This window comes from Lampetra fluviatilis, chromosome 17 (genome assembly GCF_964198595.1).
Source record: "Lampetra fluviatilis chromosome 17, kcLamFluv1.1, whole genome shotgun sequence".
Taxonomy (NCBI): Eukaryota; Metazoa; Chordata; class Hyperoartia; order Petromyzontiformes; family Petromyzontidae; genus Lampetra; species Lampetra fluviatilis.
In genome coordinates, this window is record NC_136291.1 from 3,972,332 (window position 1) to 3,992,123 (window position 19,792).

The window sequence follows — 19,792 nt, forward strand, 5'->3', positions numbered from 1 at the left end:
GCTTTTATCGTAAAAGTGCGGCTGCTTCTCGCACAATTAGAGGTACCCACCCATCTTCTGTCTAGTCAAATGGGATGAACTTACCGTAAAACTTTTGCAAATTCCACATCCTGCCAAGCACTGGTATGAAGTTTTAACAACTTGGACAATACAGCACATCTTATTAAGTACGACTGCTATTGTGGGTTGAGAGAGTAGACCATAACATTAGCGCGCATCTTCGATTAGCACGGTTGGCTGCGTACGGTGTGAAAGAAGTTCAATATACAACATTGGCGTCACAGCGTTTAAAGTAAAGTGTAAAAAAAAAAGAAATGCAATAATACGTTCCGCAAAATTTCAGTTTCACAAAACCATTCTTCAAACTTCCAAAGCATTAGCATAACCACTTTATTAATCTTAACTACACATTCACAATTAAAAAAAACAATAGAAACAAACATCATTAACGCACACTAGGGCACATTAATTACAGCAAACCAAAACGGAGGCTCATGAAGCATCGAGGATTTATCTGCAGCGCTTTCTTCGCGCGTACGGTCGGACGTGGACACTTGGCGACCAACGTGCACTGGGCACTGCTCCCATGGCACTTATGCGCACATCGGACAAAAAACACGCAACTGAACATTCGTAACGCCGCTGGGCTAGTGCGAATGGACACGAGCGTTTTGCTCAGCATCTCGCGAAACGTTTGACGGAACGTGACGGGAAGCAGTAGCAGCTCCAGGGTCAATCGTTAATGATCCAGCATCCCATTCTCACATTTTCAGATCAAAAATTGTTGCGGTGACATTCACCATTCCACCCGCCCCGCCATAAAACCACACCACCTGCGGGGCTACCGTGTGGGGGCTTCCATGAGAAGGCAAATAAACACGTTCCACCTAAAATATTTAGAATATTTATGAAACGTTGAAACAATTATTACTTTTACATGAACGACAAAAATCTTCGTTTTTTGGCTTATGTTTACCATTGAAGCTAATGTGCTAGTGATGAGGCATGATTCAGGTTTGGGGAAAACAATGCTGGCTGTCCTATACTTCCTCTTAACGCCTCGTTAATGTGGCTCAAGTGAACAGGACATAATACAATACAGTGTAACGACAGGGCTGTCGAAGCATTTTTTTTTGGTCTGTGGCACGCATGCGCAGTGATCGTTTTCCAAAGATGGACTTCGGTCGGGAGATGCCTTTTAAGTTTACCAAAGAACCGTAAGCGAGCAAGATAACCGAGTAGTTTTGATCACAAGCCACAAAACTGAAAGTAGTGCGAGAATTATTCTCGGGTCTGGCGAGATGAAACAGCATCTGGCACGGGGAGAACTGAAACAACATCAGGGCGACGGGCTTCCGACTCGAAACTCACAGACCCCTCCGTACCTCGTTAAAACATCCGACCGCCGCAGCGCGGCCAACACAAAGGAGATAATTTTACAACCACCGCTGCATTCACATCATACTGCTCAAGCATATAAACCTCGTACGTTTTATCTAAAGCATGGCCAGTGAGCCGATCAGCAAAGTCGTCGGACGTAATTTTTCCGCCTCCGAACACTGGTGCCGGTGGCGCTTTCGCGCGACGTAACCTAATCTGGTCGACAGATGCGGTTTATCTGCACTGCAGCTCTGGATTAAGGTCATCTGTGTCCAATCAATCACGGGCAGCGGCAGACGGCGAGCTCGCTGCAGCCTGCAGCGTTGGAACCACGTTAGGTCCGGTGTCCCCACGCGGAGGACCTCCACGCACGCGTCCTCAGCACATGTTTGCTAAATAACGCTTGGCCGGCTTGATACGCTGGTTTTTTAATGTATTTTCCCTTTTCATGTGTTTTTTTCGTGTGTGTTCCCCCCCCCCCTTCCATTAGTCGCACAGTGGGAGTTTGTTTTGTTCTCATTTTTCAATGCCAGCTCTCAGCGAAACACATTTTTCAAGCGACATATTCTTTTGTACGGGCACACGTGCACAAGCGAGCTACTGCAAATAACCATATTAATAAGGAAGTCAATTTGTTTTCAACAAATCACTTTTGTTCATATGCCATCGTATGCTTTGCCATACAAGTCTATTGCACAGGTGCAAAAATACAACTTCAACCACCAAACCTTCACAAAACACACAGTTGGAACGCACATAGTTGCGTCTGCATTTCAAATATTAACGCCTCCGGCCCCAGAGGGCTTTCCATACTGATAGATTACATGATTTAATGTAGGGGGTAGTCACGAGGCTGAAGGCAGTATCTTATTTGCCTCAGCTTCTTATTCGCTAGAGGCCAACTGTTAAATTCATCAGCAGTGGAGTCGGAGTGGTGTTGGAGGCTGATGGCCAGGACTGGCTATATCTCAAACCTGGCTTTGCCTCGGAGGAATTAAATTGTTTCGTCTTCTCAAACAATATTGAGCTGGGTTGGAAAATATTCCAACTTTTCCACTCCTGATAAATTTAGTAATTTTGCCCTCTGCCATTTATTGCTTCAAAAACCCACAACGGTAGCAATACAGCACAAGGCTCGCGTTATTAAGAGGTAAAGGTCCACTCTGAATTCCACTACAATTCATGGGTTTCGGTGGGTAAGTTAGGATGCATTCTTGTGCGAGAATTGATGTGTTCGTAAGACTCCCAAGTGTCGTTAACCTCAATGCTGCATAGTCAAATGAGTAAGCTATTGCAGCACGACTGTTTCCCAAATATTTATTTACACAATGCTTAAAGTGGTATGTGCCATCCTGATCTGAACACACGTGCCATAAGTCAGTGTCGCTAATTTTTACCGTGACCTCATCCCTTTTTGTTGCAATTACACATCCAAGAGTGACAGTTGTATAAATAATAAAATGTAAAAAAAAACGAAAGGGTTCCAATAACAGCGGAGCTCTCGGTGCACTTTGACAGCCTTGTAGAAGCAAGCTGGGGTCAATACTTAGGGCTTTAATGATTTCCACTAATGTGGGGTCAATGTGTCTTGGCCACTGTTAATGGGTTTAACGTGCACTGAGAGCGGAGTGGGAGAAGAGGCCATGCATTTGAAGGATCTATCTGTGCCTTTAATAGCAATTCCTTCTTATATAGCTCTACCGCAAAACAATAATGCAACGTGCAATGAAATGCATAAAAAAACAATCAACGCAGGAACATAAATAAATACATGTTATTTTTTTATTTTAACATGTAAGGACCACATTCTTGGTTCTTTCGGTAAAGTCACATAGAAGGGAGATAATAAAATAATATGAATATAAAACAATAAAAAAATACAAATTCTCACGACGTTTCGACTGCAACACAAGCAATCCACAGCGATAAAATCTTGCTGTGGATTTCACACCTGATGATGATTGCTTGTGTTGCAGTCGAAACGTCGTGAGAATTTTTATTTTTTTATTGTTTTATATTTATATTCTTTTATTATTTCCCTTCTACGTGACTTTACCGAAAGAACCAAGAATATGAATCCCTGCAGTCACGAAAGCTTTAAATCAAAATGTAAGGACCACTGAGCTATATAGCTATTTTTCAGAAGCAACCTGGCCACAAATGATAGGTCAACGAAGTGGCTCATCATGTGGACATGTATAGCAGCCAAATGTTCAAAGCGCACGTTTCCAAATGTGCAGGGAAAAAACCGAAGGACCCAGAGAAAATTGCACGTGACCACGGGGAGAACATGCAAACTCCAAATATCCAGGCGTCAGGGTCGGGATTGAACCTACGATCTCCTGCATACCAGGCAAGAGAGTTAACATCTCACCACTGCGGCGCCCCATACTTCATGGGTGAAAACTACAACTTTTATAAATAATAACAATATTTAATGTATTCAGAATCAGAATGTCTATTTATCCTGGATGCGCTATGCAGTGATGAGTTTGGATAATAAATGGATGGAAGGCAAGCATGCATAAAACAGGTGTTGCAGATGCTGCGGGGCTGCGTCATGGGCTGTTGTACTGTAATATGCTCTCAAATTCTATGTTCCCACACTGACTTGTGAAGTGAAGTAAGATCAAATAACCCCCATGACCCAGCATGGTGTGGGTAGGTCGCCATCTAAAAGTGAATTGACAAAAAGATACAGCCTGGGAATAGCTTCCTTACGCCACTGCGGGCAGAAGGGACTTGGCTTAAAGGGAGCTCTGGGGAGCTCCCCCAGAGGATGTTTTGGCCTCGTCATCCACACTGGCCAGACGTTTTTGATACAGCTGGGAGTATACCACACACAACCTGCCAATCGACTGCGGTGTACCCATTTAGAAAGGCGGAAAGGCGCCGTACCGCGCACGTGCGATTATTCAGAAGAGCTGTTTACGAATTTTTATTTCCACGCAACGGTTTTCACGGGGGGTATATATGCACACGGACGCAAACACCCACGGACGCGTGTCACTCCCGCGCGAGCCCTCGCCGACGTGCGATGCCCGCCCGCGCGAAAAACTTGCGTCGTTTTCTTGGTTCTTTCGGTAAAGTCACGTAGAAGGAAAATAATAAAAATAAAACATAATAAAATAATTCTCACGACGTTTCGGCCACAACGCAAGCAGCCGTCTTCAGGCGGAGAACAGGTCTGCGTTGTGGCGGAAACGTCGTGAGAATTATTTTATTGTGTTTTATTTTTATTATTTTATTATTTTCCTTCTACGTGACTTTACCGAAAGAACCAAGAAGATGAATCCCTGCAGTCACGAAAGCTTGAAATCGAAACTTGCGTCGTTGCTCAGGCGTTGCAGACGAGGGCCTCCGCGAATGGTCCCTGCAGGGCCTCCCCGAGCAGGCACCGGACCCACACGTGGTAGGTGGCGTGCGGGCGAACGTGCTCCCGGAACGTGTGGTTGAGGACGGGCAGGATGTAGGGCGTGTACGTGTTCTCGCCCAGCTCCTGGATCCACACCTCGTAACGCACCTCGTGCTGCGGGGTTCGGCGAGTGTGGGAGCGGCAGAAATAACAGAGGGGTGGGGTGGGGGGGGATGGAGTCAGAGGCAGAGAGTACACAAAGGTCATGCAGATGAAAAACCGAAGACCACATCGCCCAGCATGTGCCCCGATCGCGTCAGGTGGCAGGATGTTAACAACCTCGCCTGGTGTGCAGGAGGCCGTAGGTTCGATCCCGACCCTGATGCATGTATATTTTGAGTTTGCATGTTCTCCGTGTGGTCGCGTGGATTTTTGCTGCCGGGACCCTCCGGTTTTTCCCTCCCCATTTAGAATCGTGCGTTTGAAGTATTTGGCTGCTTGAAATTTCCACGCGATAAGCCACTTTGTTGAGCCATCCATTTGTGGTCCAGGTCACTTCTGAAAAAGAAGCTAGATAGCTCAGTGGACCTTACCTTATGAGTACAAAGTTACATTTAGTTTTAGATTTGAAATCTTGAGCCCGGATAATGCTGGGATCGGTTGATCCTCGTGTGCGCACGGCTCGTTAAAGGCTGTGCTCCGTTGTGGGCACCAGAATTGTAGTTCAGAATAAAAGCCATTCTTATTGATTAATGATGTTATACTTTAGTGTATGCTTTATTTGCATTATTACTTGGCCATCCTTCACCACAATCGTCAATGTGGGATGGTGTCGGCAGGGAGCATAGACATAGGAGCATAGTAGTGCAGTACAACAATGGAATTTGCTGCACCTGCCACCTACAATGAAAGCAATAAAAAGGTAAAGGTGCAGGCCTTAACTGTCTCGTTCACGCCATTGCTGGTAGAAGGTCCTCCATCAGAGGGAACTATAGAAAGATGATATAGACAGTATTTGGCCTACTCTTCCACGCTGGCTAGATATTTTCAAGGAGGTGGGAGTACCCACACTTGACCCCCACATGTGACCTGTCACACCTGATGATGATTGCTTGTGTTGCAATCAAAACGTCGTGATTTATTTATTTCAAAATTTCTTTTTTTTCACCTACGTGACGTTACCGAAAGAACCAAAGAGTATGGATCCTTGCAGTCACGAAAACTTCAAATCTAGAATGCGACCTGTTGTTCGACTGTGCCGTACCTATACATACTGCCGAGTGGACAGGTGGGGGGGGGGATATTTCGTGAAGTTGCCTGTTGTTCCAGCAATGGACAAGTAACAAAACCTAATATCCATCCGTAACGTTCATTCTCATGAATCCAGTCAACCCGTGAAAATGCCCCTTTAAGATTGTACAAAAATAAATAAAAACCCTGCCCATTGTTTAAACTGCCGTACCGTGGGATCGAACACATCAGGTGATCTCTGGATCCAACCGATGCACAACAGCAACAGTGGTTCATCTTCTTGGTTCTTTCGGTAAAGTTACGTAGAAGGGAAATCATAAAATAATAAAACATAATAAAATAATTCTCACGACGTTTCGGCCACAACGCAAGCAGTCTTCACCTGAGAACGGGCTGCTTGCGTTGTGGCCGAAACGTCGTGAGAATTATTTTATTATGTTTTATTTTTATTATTTTATTATTTCCCTTCTACGTGACTTTACCGAAAGAACCAAGAAGATGAATCCCTGCAGTCACGAAAGCTTTAAATCGAAAAGCAACAGTGGTCTTAAAATATCGTGGAGGAGAAGAAGGGGAAAAAAAACTCTGAGAAAGGGGAAATACCGAGGGCACTTTGAGAAAGGGCAGATTCCACGGTGGTTCCCACGACACGAGGAGGCCAGCTGCGGAGCTTGTGGCTGTCCCCTGGGAGCCGCCGTCCTGTCGGTTCACAGCCTCACAGCGAGCGGCCCTCACACGGCCCGGGAACATGACGGGAACCGCGGGGGCATCGCTCGGGGAGGGAGGACGGTCGCCCAGCGCAGCTCGTACCGTCGCCAGGAAGGACGGGATGTTGACACGTGTGTCCTGGACGGGACGACGGGATGCCGGTTTTAGGTAGGGAGCGTTCAACCGAGGAGGTGGTGACTGGTACGCACACGAGGAAATAACCCGACTCTCCACACATGTCGCACGTTAAAAACGTGTTTGTTAAAAGGCAGGCAAGTGTTAACATTTTAAGGTGTTCGTGTATATGTGCGGCCATTTTGTCATTCCACTGCTGGATGAGAGCTTCCGCTTGCCATGCAGGTGTTTTTTTTTTATGACCATACTTCACCACACTCGTCAGTGTGGTTTGTGAAGGGAGGTGAGCATAGATGTGGGAGCATAAAAGAACCGTATAAATTGTTAGGTAACAAATTATATATTATTGTTTGGTAATTTCTGAGCTGTAAATTGCACAAATGTAGACGCTGATATTGAAATACGTTGACAACGTTATGAAGTGTGGAAACGTTGACAAATGGGTGGAATGGCTAAATTTAGAATGCGAGCTGTATTTGTGATGGCAACGTAGCTGTAGGCCAGTTGATGCTTCATCTTTAGCCAACATCACGTGGAGAGAATGACTTTAGAAACAGGCGAGCATGAATGATGCATGCCTCATTCAATAATCAATGAAAAGTAAAATGTATTCAAAGAATCCGTTTGTTGGGTTCCAAAATGTTAGTGGGAGACCAGAAACAAAACTGGATTTGCTCTAGTTGGGTCATATTGGCCTAATTCCTATGCACAGGCAATACATGTTTGCCTCGATGCAGCCCTTCCGCCAATTTAAAAACATCGCCACAAATCATACAGTTGTCACCACTTTGCAGCTTCATTCTCAGAGGCCAAAAAATAAATAACAGCCCGGTTTTCTGCTTTTGTGCACTTATGCAAGGGCACTACCATCTTTAATCAACGGCAGGTCTGCCATCTAGTGGCAACACGCAGAAGACAAAATATTGCACAGTAAGAAGGTCAAGCCCCATTCGCTGCAATTTTTCGTTCCCAAGACTGATTGGAAATGTTATATTCAAACACCCCCACAAATGACATGAGAAAAAATTGACATTTCCCGTGGCCACATAGAGAGCCACAGAACAGCTCTGGACAACGAAACACTCACTTGGTAGATGCGGTAGAGCCACTCGGGATTGCGGCAGCAGAGGTGAGGGGTCACCTCGGCACTGCGTTCGATGCGCTCCTGCTCGGCCGGGGGCAGGTGGGCGATGCCACCCTCATCCCACGACCGCTGCGGGTGCGCCACCGAGTCGGCGCGCCGCTCGTTTCTCCACGCCGCGTACACCAGGCCCATTCCCGGCAGGCCGCAGAGCGTACGGTACGGCGTGTAGTGCGTCGGATTCACGCCGTACGGGAAAATCTCGACAAGCGCTGCTCCCTGCGGCAAGAAAGCGGCGAGGGCGAGGTGGGAGCCGTGGACGCCCACGAGGGCGGACGCGCCGCTCAGAATTCGCACCAGCTCGGGGAAGGAGTGGGACTCCTCAGACACGACAAGCACACGCGTGGAAAACTCCTGTGCCAGGGCCACGATCAGCTCTGCTTCGTTCAGGATCAGCCGGTTCAGTGTCCGCCGGAACAGAACCACCGAGTGGTCGGTCACGGCATTGCCGGCAGGGTTGTTTTCTGCACTTGTACTCCTTTGCCCGTGGTCAGCGGTAGAACCGAGAGAGCTGGGGCTCGTCTCTGCTGGTTTCTCACCGGACGCAATGGTGCACTCAGTCTTGGAATTTTCGTCACAGTCACTGTCCTGAGAGCCTGAATTTGCGCTGTTTTGTTCGCTGAAGTTGAACTCTGGCACGGACACGTTCAGCCTCTCTCGGATGAAGTCAGCAAAGTGCCGGACCTCATTTCCCGATACCAGGAGATTGGGCTTAGGCCCCTGCGGTTGTGTGAAGCCATACTGGTACCAAGTCACCAGCTTACTGACACCCACGTACGCACGCGGAAAGCAAACTAATGGACCTAGCCTGGCAAGATCTTCTCTGAGCAGCGGGCGGCGGTCTGTGAGCAACATGTACAGGTCGAAGTGGGCACCCTCCGACCAGCCTTCAGAAAAGACCAGCCTGGCGTCATTGCCTAGCTCGCCAAATTGTCGCAGGGTGTAAAAAGCCGGGAGCAGATCGTCGTGAAGAACGTGCATGATGTTGCCTGGGTTGAAACGGTTGAAGATCAACGCCGGGTCGGACAGAAAGACGGGCTGTGGCAGGCCGCCCAGGGCTGACACGGGCATGTCGACGAAATTGAAGTACTGCGTGTTGTGATCGTCGACGGACGACAAATCCATGAGCGCCGGCTGGAATCGGCGGGCGCCGAGGCTGGGCAGCGACACCGAGCCGGGCCCGTGGAAAAACACGAACTCGTCGGCGTCCGACCAATAGCAGAGGCGCTGGAAGCGGCACAGGCGGTCGGTGTGAACCTTGCCGGTGCAGACGGCAGCGGTGCCGAGGGCGTGCAGCTCGTGCAGCGCGGCGGTGTAGTCGGCGGGCGACAGCAGCGGGCTGGCGCGAGCGGCTCGCAGCTCTTCCTCCGCCTGGCTGGCGCGCTCGTGCACGCGCACGTATTGCCAGAGCACGGCCGCCAGCACCGGCAGGAGCACGCCGTTGAGAAGCATTGGCACGTTCATGGTCGACGGGGATCCTTGCCGCTGCTGTTATCTACTTGGTATTGAGATGATGTCTACAGCGGCGACACAATGGGCGATGCTCATGGGCTTAAGTTCATGGAAGCCATGGCAGTAATTTTAAGATGTTTGTGATGATGGGATTATAACTGGAGCAGCTAAAGCGAGGGGAGTTCACCTTAGTGTTTGACAATATATTAAATTGTACTTGATGTGAACGAAATCGACCATTCCAGCTGCAAGCTGATAAATCATCTTCACAAACTGCTACAATATTTACAATATTAAAGTAATGTTGATGGAAAACAACCTTGCTAATGATGGCAGGATACTTGGATACTAAAAACTACTGCATAAGCAAAAGCGCCACGGTGTGTACATAGCTGAACATTTTTTTTGGCACGCACTCTTAGCAGTGACGGCGGTCAAGTTGACTTTAAAGTAACCTGCATTGGCGAGGGAGGTAGTAAATTGTCCAAAATGCCGTTCAACTCTGCACTCAACACACATTATTGGAGACAGAAACAAAATGCACATATTCAGAATGTTGTAACTTGGCGGTGAAATAAAATAGTTTTACTAATGTATGTAAGTTAGGAAAAAAATGATTACCATCCGCTGTGTTAAAGCCAGGAACAGAAAATGAAGTAGATTTTTTCTATAACAACAGTATTGTATTTAATAACGTTTTCTGGTTAAAGTTGCAATGTTCTTTACATGTATACTAAGCCAAACGTCTTGCAATGGTGTTCATGCAAAAAAATAAAAACTATGAAACTGTTGAGCGTGCCAGAGAGGCATATTTTTCTGAATACACGAACAGACGTGTTCTCAAAACAAAATACACTACTCTTGAAAGATCGATGATAAACTGAATTCATAATGGGATTCTACCCATCTTAAAATCTCATCTCAAGTATTCCCTCTGCACTGGATAGTGGGTATACATTTCTAAAATATCAATACAGCCTATTGATTTTGGCAGTGTGAAAGCTTAAAGGTGGACAGATGAGACGTTTAAAATCCCCAACTCACGCTTTCACTTCTTGCTGATAATCGCTTTTAATCTGTCAATGACATCGAGCTGAGAAAGGATTTTGGAAGAACAGCCACACCTGGCGTCACATAGCTTACATTCCCCAGAGATTTCTGGATTTGTGAGCATCAAATGTGCGGAGAATTCCGTGCTAGCCTTTGTGAGGACACAGTTTTCAGTCTCTAAAAAAATAATGGAGAAAACCCCCCCCCCAACGCTTAATTAACTGTCCGTTACAAAATACATCAAACATTATGTGCAGTGTAATTTCAACCACGGAGACTGGCACATTAATCTGTAGAGCTTTGACACTTAAGATGCAATCATGTTTTTATTTATATATATATTTTAAATGGTCCATAGCTGGTGACAGGCAACAATAAGCAAAATATCGTGCAAAAAAACTGCATTCTGCATGCTACACAAAGGCTTTATTTGGCAAAGGTGGAGGAGTCATGAATCTGAGCAGAATATGTTTTCAGGTTTGCTGAGCACAGACCCTGAAGCTCAAAACACCGAGTGGCCGGTAGCAAAATATCACCGCTGAAGGTAGAATAGCCACGAGTAAAACACGTTTCCTGGAGCACGGTTTGAAGAACTCGGGTAAAGACATGGTGGGAGGGCATTCCAAAGCCGAACAGTGCGATGGATATCGCAAAAAAGAGAAGTGTTGTGACCTGCAGTGTTAGTGGGTTGAACATGGTATGGATGAGACGATTGTGGGAACAGCGGCCAGTGGCAGATTTGGAAGAGTGACAATGAGGTGACTGACTGCCAGCGAGCGAGTTGACTGCAGTGAATCAGCGAGTGCTCGATCATCAATCAACCTATGCTGCAAAGGGCCTACAGCTTCAGGGCAATTAATGAATTATGTATTATATGCACACCTACACAGCACAGTGTATATACTTTAATGAGGAGATCCACACTATCGTGTCTGCAGGGAATCTAAAAAGTATGGCCAATAAAATTAATGCTCTCATGCGCAACAAAGTATGCCTATACCACTGTGTGCAGTGAATGAATTTAATAACTATCTAGGGGCAAGCCAATCCAATCTAACGGGTAGCAGATTATATTTCCTTGGCAATTCTTTTAGGGATGCACTGTGGCATGAAAGGTTGTTACAGAAATTCCACGGAGCATGCAGGACAAGCTGTAATTGAGTAGAAGGACAGACGTGCCGATTGGTGTGATTTAGCGAAACGGTGGTGCAGGTACTACACAGCTCGCAGCATTCAGCTGCTCGGATGTATGCATTTATCAGCTTCAACCACAACCAGCGTGAGAATCGCACATCCAAAGCATCGCATTTTAGAAAACACTTGGCAGCATATCTGCTAAGCCATGCCAGTCTAACGAGCGATGAGCACATTATACAGCACAGTAAGTAAGTCAATGGGCTTGCGCAAAATACGGTACTTGAAGGGCTTGATGCCCAACCGACAAGACTGGTGACAAAATAGTAGCCGAGGGAGAGGAACGCACCCACGAGTACAACTACCACGGAGATGGTGGGTTTTTAGATCAGTACGCGTGGTCGCGATGAGGAATGCGGCATCACGGGACAATAAACAACGGTAACAGTATGGGGGGGGGACACCTTCATCCAGCAGTGGATAGACAATAACAGACAGCTTTGATAATGATTAGAGCTGGAAAACTAGAGTTGATGAAGTCGATGTTATCGACCATGCCCCGCCGATTATCTCCCATCGGAAAGAGAGGTGAGACTAACCCCCCCCCACCTGCCTCCCCCAAATTATTTTCGCATTACCCAAGAGTCGAGCAATATAACCGATAATATAATCGGTAGCATAATCACAGACGTAAATAATCTGACATCACAGCTCTGATCATGACATTAAGGGCCAAGTGCGTGCTATCAGGGTGGCCTTGTGGTATCGCCGTTTGCCGCTCGTTGCAGATGCTCACGGTTCTAATTCCCAGTGGCCATCCCGGTTAATACTGCGGTGGGTGCATTAATCAAAAAGTAAGAGTTAGGCCATTGTGTGCTGGAGTCTTGGTCCCAAATTTGAAAATGGAATATACATGGCAATTATCCCCCCTCCCTCCCTCCATCACCCTGAAAATTTACAATTGTAATAATAATCAGTTCATGTGACCTATGGGGGGGGGGGGGCGGCTTACAGTGCAGGATGACAGACCTCTCTGTTCCACGCGTGGTGAGTCAGGGGGCGCCACAGAGCTGTCGTTGATGTGTGCCGGGCCTCCTCTTGTCGTCACGGTGCTGCAATAACAAACATACAGCACAGAGAAGTGACAGAGACACACACCGTGTCAACTCACGCGGTTTGACCCCGTATTCTTGTACAGGGAAATTTAGTTTTCAGGTCCATACGGCGTACAGCCGTTTCAATACGGGCAAAACGTTACTTTGTCTATTTGTTTGTGTTTCTCCCTTGTGATGAGACTTCTTTGTAGGATGAACGTTGAGAATTTTAAGGGCATGAGGTGAGCAATAAGGTCCGCATTGGTCTGCGTTATATCAGGTAGAGAGCACTCATAAGGGGTTGACAGGGATGCGACCGGCAGCGATGAACACTTCCAGGGAACCCGTGGCCAGAGGTCGCAAACGGGTTTTGTTTCCTTACCCGTACCCATACCCGTACCCGGCCGCACCAGGGTCGCAAATGGGTACTCGTACCCGGCCGGGTACGGGTTACCCGTTCCCAACCCGTACCCTACCCGAAATGAGTGACAAACGGTTACTCACCAGTGACTCACGGCCTACCCGTACCCGTACCCGGCCGCACCAGGGTCGCAAACGGGTACCCGTACCCGGCTGGGTACAGGTAGCCGGGTATCGGGTAGCCGGGTATCGGGTAAGGTACGGGTATCGGGTACCCGATTGCGACCTCTGCCCGTGGCTCATAAAGGGCATCAAGGTGGCAGCAGCAGCAGCAGCCTTAGCCAAAGATCTCAGTTCACCAGTGTCAGATTCCTAACGGGACACCAATGCCAATGGTGGACACTGGCACCTCGGTGTGGAGACATTGGCACCGCAAATCAACGCCGAAAACTCAACACACTCGTCTGCAACACCGTCTTAAAATATAGACAGTTGTATTAAACAGGCGACGTTTCGGACACGTGCCCTTGTTCACAGCACAAGGCCTGCGTTGAACAAATGCACGGACGGTGCTGCAGTACGCGTGTCTTGCGAATACACAGATGCCCGACAGAGGCGAGCGTGTAACACTCTTTGCGGAGTTGTACAATGCACAGCCACTTTGTCAATCCACTGCTGGATGAAGCACCTTCTTCGTGTCGGTCATGGATGGGCAATACGCGCATTGCGCTAACCACTGCGCCACCGCTCCTCCCCCATATACCGCAGGAGTGAGTAGCATCACATACAGGGGTACACTTCATCAGCCTGCAAACGAGCTCGAACATACACAACATACTCTTCAGGCTCAGTGACTTAACAAGCGTGTATATACATCGTATTTGAAAAATATTCATAGATAACTTTGAAAAAATCTACCTGCCGAAATGTGTAGGCGAATATGAGATTGCACCTGCAGCTCACAAGAGTTCATGGGTCAGTCAGTCAGTCAGTTGTTAGTCTGTTAGTCAGTCAGTCTGTTGTTAGTCAGTCTGTCAGTGAGTCAGTCTGTTAGTCAGTCAGTCTGTTAGTCAGTCTGTCAGTCAGTCTATTAGTTAGTCTGTTGTTAGTCAGTCAGTCTGTTAGTGAGTCAGTTGTTAGTCAGTCTGTTCGTCAGTCTGTTGTTAGTCAGTCAGTCTGTTGTTATTCAGTCTGTTCAGTCAGTCAGTCAGCTGTTAGTCAGTCTGTTCAGTCAGTATGTCAGTCAGTCTGTTTGTTAGTGAGTCTGTTTGTTAGTGAGTCAGTCTGTCAGTCAGTCTGTTAGTCAGTCTGTTTGTTAGTGAGTCAGTCTGTTAGTGAGTCAGTCAGTCTGTTGTTAGTCAGTCTGTTAGTCAGTCAGTCAGTCAGACTGTTCAGTCAGTCAGTCAGACTGTTCAGTCAGTCTGTTCGTCAGTCTGTCTGTTAGTGAGTCAGTCTGTTCAGTCAGTCTGTTTGTTAGTCAGTCTGTCAAGTCCGTCTGTCCGTCTGACTGATGGTCCGTCACTCCGACTGTTCATCAGTCCGTCCGTATGTGTCGTTCGTCGGTCAGTCCGTCCCACAATCAGGGATCTTCGGGGTACCAGGGTCCCGCAGCCTTGGGTCTCCGATAGCCTCTGGGTTCCCGCAGTCTCGGGGTCCTGCAGTCCCAGAGTCCCAGAGTCCCAGAGTCTCAGGGACTCGGAGTCTCAGGGTCCCAGAGACTCACAGTCTCGGGGTCCTGCAGTCTCAGAGTCCCAGAGTCCCAGAGTCTCAGGGACTCGGAGTCTCAGGGTCCCAGAGACTCACAGTCTCGGGGTCCTGCAGTCTCAGAGTCCCAGAGTCTCAGGGACTCGGAGTCTCAGGGTCCCAGAGACTCACAGTCTCGGGGTCCTGCAGTCTCAGAGTCCCAGAGTCCCAGAGTCTCAGGGACTCGGAGTCTCAGGGTCCCAGAGACTCACAGTCTCGGGGTCCCGGTCCTTAGCGACGGACGGCGACGCGAGCAGGAGGATGAATGGAGGCGGGTGGGAGACTTTAGGGACCGCGGTGATTTTCTCAGTCGGCCTCATTCTCAAACGAAGGGCTTTGCAGGTGATGGGCAGCAGAGGGCAGTGCAGCGAAATTAAAATAGATGAGCTGGCCACCGTCTACTTACTAAATGTGTTGTTTTTTTAGGGGACAGATCGCGTTAATATATAAATGTGTCGTTTAACCCGCCACCACCCGACGCCGTCAATTAGCGAGGTTTTTCGCGTCAACAGAACGTGACAATTCGTGACTATTTCAGCACAGCGGTGCGTTGGAGAGCAAACCACAGCGTTAACAATTAGAGTACGACGTTTCGACTACGTCTTCTTCGCACGATCTGGTCTTCTGGGGGGTGATGCGGGGGGGGGGGGCATTATTTTCGCCGATTTGGGTCAACAGAAACAAATTGGGACCTTTTTGCCAGTATCAAAGTGTAAAAAATAAGAATAAGAATAGGTTTAACCCTTTCTGGCAATATTGTGGGTTTTTGTTGTTGCCCGAAAGGGTAAATAGGGTAAAACCTATTCTTAATTTTTTTTTCAGAAACAAATTCTAGACCGGTTTTGACATTCAGCGTCTCATAAGCAGTCAAGCTGGCTTGAACCAATGTTCATATCTAACAGAGAGGGCCTCGCCGATGGATATCTGGTAGTTACACGAGCATTTGGTTAAAGCAACCCAGCATGGACTAGCGCGGTGAAGTATGGTCAAACAACCACCCCATTACCCGAACGGTTTGGGGAGGCCCTAATTCAGCAGCGAGTGGACAAAAATGCCGTACATGTTACACATAAGTAATGAAATATTCCACATTTTTTTCATTGACTGTGTCCTAAAGTAATTTATTAACAAACTCCACTAACATTTTAACTTTTTAGAAATTTCGTCTTCAAATGAGACGTGTATTTTTCAGAGTGATTACAAAGATTTGTAATTGACTTTTCCAAAACCCTTTAATGTTAATAAATGTGAAGTAAAATTCGATTTAAAGCTTTCGTGACTGCAGGGATTCATCTTCTTGGTTCTTTCAAATTTTCTTGCCGTGGTTTTCACACCTGATGATGATTGCTTGTGTTGCAATAGAAACGTCGTGAGAATTATATTGTTTTATTTTTTATTATATCCCTTCTATATTACTTTACCGAAAGAACCAAGAATAAAAATATTAAGTACTTCGTTCAGGGACGAGAAGGTTCAGGGATTTGGTTCAGGGAAGAGAAATGTGATATAAAGTACCGGACTGTGTCCTAAACTGAAGCAGGTGAGAAACAATCATTATTTTCAAAGTCTCATTCGCCAGGAATGCCTGGTCGATGGAGACGACATTTAGTCCTACAAACATTGTTGTGTGCAAGATTACCCATAGAGGTAATGGAGTGGTATCCAGATGATGGTAGTAATGATGATTCTCAAAGAGTGATCCTCAGTGGCAATTGTGGTCGACTGTAACAGCTCAGGAACTTGGCAGAAGGAAGGAAGGAATAGCTGGGTGTGGTCTCAACCACATTGAATTCTGATTTAAAGCTTTCGTGACTGCAGGGATTCATATTCTTGGTTCTTTCGGTAAAGTCACGTAGAAGGGAATTAATAAAATAATAAAAATATGAAACAATAAAAATTTTCACGACGTTTCGACTGCAACACAAGCAATCATCCACAGCAAGAATTTTTTAAATTTTCTTTCTGTGGATTTCACACCTGATGATGATTGCTTGTGTTGCAGTCGAAACGTCGTGAGATTTTGTATTGTTTTATATCTTTATTATTTTATTATTTCCCTTCTACGTGACTTTACCGAAAGAACCAAGAATACACATTGAATTCGTTGACCTCTTGATCTTGTTATTATTATATCCCTCTAGCGACATAAAGCTACGGCGTGATTCATCCCAAAAGAGGTTGGCCATTTCACCCAGTTAGCGCACAGACACGACCTAAGGCCACGAGTTTACTGTCAATTGAATCTCGCATTTGACAAGTTAAACGTCCGGTATCATTTTGCTCCATGTAAGCAAACACATGCAGTGTAAAAAGTTGCCCACAAAAATATGACTCTACCGTTACTTAATTTATTATACAGGGTGCTTCAAAAAAATGTAACACTTATATGGAACGATCGTTTTTAATGGAAAAATAACAGATAATACACTATAACATGATACAAATTGTATGTTAATAGTTTCAACAAGTCAAATATCTCCACTTGTTCGCCATAATTGTCAACACCATCTTTGCAATCGTCTCCAGATGATCTCCAGAGCCCGGCGGCAGATTTCTCGTGGTATTGTTGCAAATTCTCAGAAGTGTTCTCATTTATTTTGGAAGTGCCCTGCAATGCTAGGTGAAAGGTCTCACGTTTTTTTTTCGTTGTTCACCGCATTAGTTTGCCACGGTTCCTTAACTGCCGGCTTTTTTATCCGTTCGAGGAAGGGTGTCATTTAATTTCCCAATGGACAAAGGCAGGGAGGTTGTGGATGCTGATATTAAATATCACAATATGCACAAGCAACGCTTACGTTAAACACGCTCTTTTTTGCTACACTTTTTTATATTTAGTGTCATCTTCTAGGTCTTGAACCTGTTGCAGTTTGGGTGTATTTCAATTACTCCACCACATTTGTGCGGTAAATGTGGACAAAAAATTCACACATGGACAACCTTGCCATTACCTACCTACCTGTCAAGCGATACGGTTTACCCCGTAATGTTGTACAGGTAGATACGGCGTACAGCTGTTTCAATACGGGCAAAACAATGTTTTTTGTCTATTTGTTTGTGTTTCTCCCTTGTGGTTGGACTGTAGGATGAACGTTGAGATTTATCAGGGCACGAGGTGACCAATACGGTCTGAATTGGTCTGTAATAAGGTAGGGCACTGATAAGGGGTTGACAGGTATGTATGTCCTTTTGCTACACTTTATATTGAATTAATAAACTCGTCGAAATCTCAAACCTATTGCAATTAGGGTTTATTTAAATGATTCCACACATTTGTGCGGTAATTGTGGACAAAAATGTACACATGACCAACCTTCATTCTAGATTTGAAGTTTTCGTGACTGCAAGGATCCATACTCTTTGGTTCTTTCGGTAAAGTCAGGTTGGTAAAAAATAAAAAATAAAAAAATAGAAAATCGCACCTAGAAAATACATTTTCACAGCTGTGATTTTCACACCTAATGATGATTGCTTGTGTTGCAATCGAAACGTCGTGATTTAATTTACTTTTATTTTTTTTACCTACGTGACTTTACCGAAAGAACCAAACAATATGGCCAACCTTGCCATGATATAATCATTCTAATTAATAATACACATGAATAATGATGTATATTCTAGTTAATTCGCCCGCTTCGAGTAGATGACAGCCACCCAAGAAGACGTAGTGAGGTAGTGGCATGCGTGGCTCCAGTGTGTCATTACATCTTGGAGCAAATTGATGGTCTCAGCCCGGTTTACCAATGAATGCTCAAACACAGGAATCAGGCAGCCTTTTGCTTTTCCGCTTGCGTTGATGTACATGCATTTTATTGCTGCGATATAGCAATTCGAATAATGGTGTGTTATTGGAGAGGCAATGGAGCTTCTTTGCAGGGAATTAAAAAGGTTTTGTTCTTCCTGTGGATAACAACACAATGATTTCAGAGGTATCTTCTTGGTTCTTTCGGTAAAGTCACGTAGAAGGGAAATAATACAATAATACAAATAAAACATAATAAAATACAATTCTCACGACGTTTCGGCCACAATGCAAGCAGCCGTCCTCATTTCAGACGCTGTCTTTCCGACAGACCTGCTCTTCACCTGAGGACGGCTGCTTGCGTTGTGGCTGAAACGTCGTGAGAATTGTATTTTATTATGTTTGATTTTTATTATTTTATTATTTCCCTTCTACGTGACTTTACCGAAAGAACCAAGAGGATGAATCCCTGCAGTCACGAAAGCTTTAAATCAAGATTTCAGAGGTAATTCAAAGACAGTGGTTCTTTACCTTTGCTGCAGCCCTTTGGCTCTCAATCGTAAAAAAAAAAATCGTAATGCATACACAGGGGTTTGATGAAACAATGTGGCTGTACTTACGTGCCCGTGTTTAATTTTCATTTTCGATTATTCACATTCTAACTAAAATTATGGCATGTCTCGCACCCCCATAAAGGGCATCTCGCACCCGCAGGGGGTGCGTGAATCACCAGGTTAAGGACCACTGGTCTAAGATGTAGTTTTCTCGGGACATTCTCTCATACAGGGTGCTGCACTGCGAGCTGCAGAGTTCCAAACGGAAACGTCCATCTAAAGAAAATAATGCTGATACCACAATCGCAATATACTAACAATGAAAGCGCTGCCTCATTTCTGTTGTTATAATATTGTTACATTATTTCAATGACCAATGATAAAATCGCCTGGAATGCAGCTGATCAATTGTCAGATCCCAGAAGCTAAGCAGACTGGAGCCTGAATAGTTACTTGGCTGGGTGACAAGAATGCATTTTAAATAATAAGTGTTGTAAGTTGTTGTGGGCAGCAGAGGACAGTACAACACAACTCCCTTGTTGTTCTGGAGCGTTATGCTTCTTCGTCTTGCTCCACGTCTCTACAAACCAACGCTGACCAGCGTAGTGAAGTATGATCAAATAAACCCCATCACTGGCATGGTATTGGGCTACCCTCATCCAGCAGTGGATTAACAAATTGGCTGTACATGTAAAC

At 45.9% G+C, this 19,792-nt stretch overlaps 1 protein-coding gene across 8 annotated transcripts; it reads right to left on the reverse strand.

Moving 5' to 3' along the window:
* Positions 1-380: 380 nt before the first annotated feature.
* POMGNT2 (protein O-linked mannose N-acetylglucosaminyltransferase 2 (beta 1,4-)) lies at positions 381-15,073 on the reverse strand. Of its 8 annotated transcripts, none has more exons than XM_078864011.1 (6): positions 14,659-15,073; positions 12,636-12,718; positions 9,878-9,924; positions 7,917-9,487; positions 6,590-6,832; positions 381-4,909 (listed from the first exon to the last, which is right to left on the reverse strand). In XM_078864011.1, exons 4-6 carry the CDS (start codon positions 9,432-9,434, stop codon positions 4,718-4,720), a joined length of 1,953 nt encoding a protein of 650 aa, XP_078720137.1. In that variant the 5' UTR covers positions 9,435-9,487; positions 9,878-9,924; positions 12,636-12,718; positions 14,659-15,073; the 3' UTR covers positions 381-4,717. The 8 variants fall into 8 exon arrangements, 7 of the variants coding, with proteins under 7 accessions (XP_078720137.1, XP_078720136.1, XP_078720134.1 ...); XM_078864010.1 differs by having other exon boundaries at positions 9,839-9,924; XM_078864008.1 differs by having other exon boundaries at positions 12,619-12,718.
* Between the last annotated feature and the right edge of the window lie 4,719 nt (positions 15,074-19,792).

Coding starts and splice junctions, on each gene's coding strand:
- POMGNT2 (XM_078864013.1), bottom strand. CDS start 9,434: ATGAACGTGCCAATGCTTCTCAACGGCGTGCTCCTGCCGGTGCTGGCG. Junction 6,833..7,916: donor GGCTCTACCGCATCTACCAA/GTGAGTGTTTCG, acceptor CGTCCCGTCCAG/GACACACGTGTCAACATCCC. Junction 4,910..6,589: donor CCTTTCTCAAAGTGCCCTCG/GTATTTCCCCTT, acceptor CGAACCCCGCAG/CACGAGGTGCGTTACGAGGT.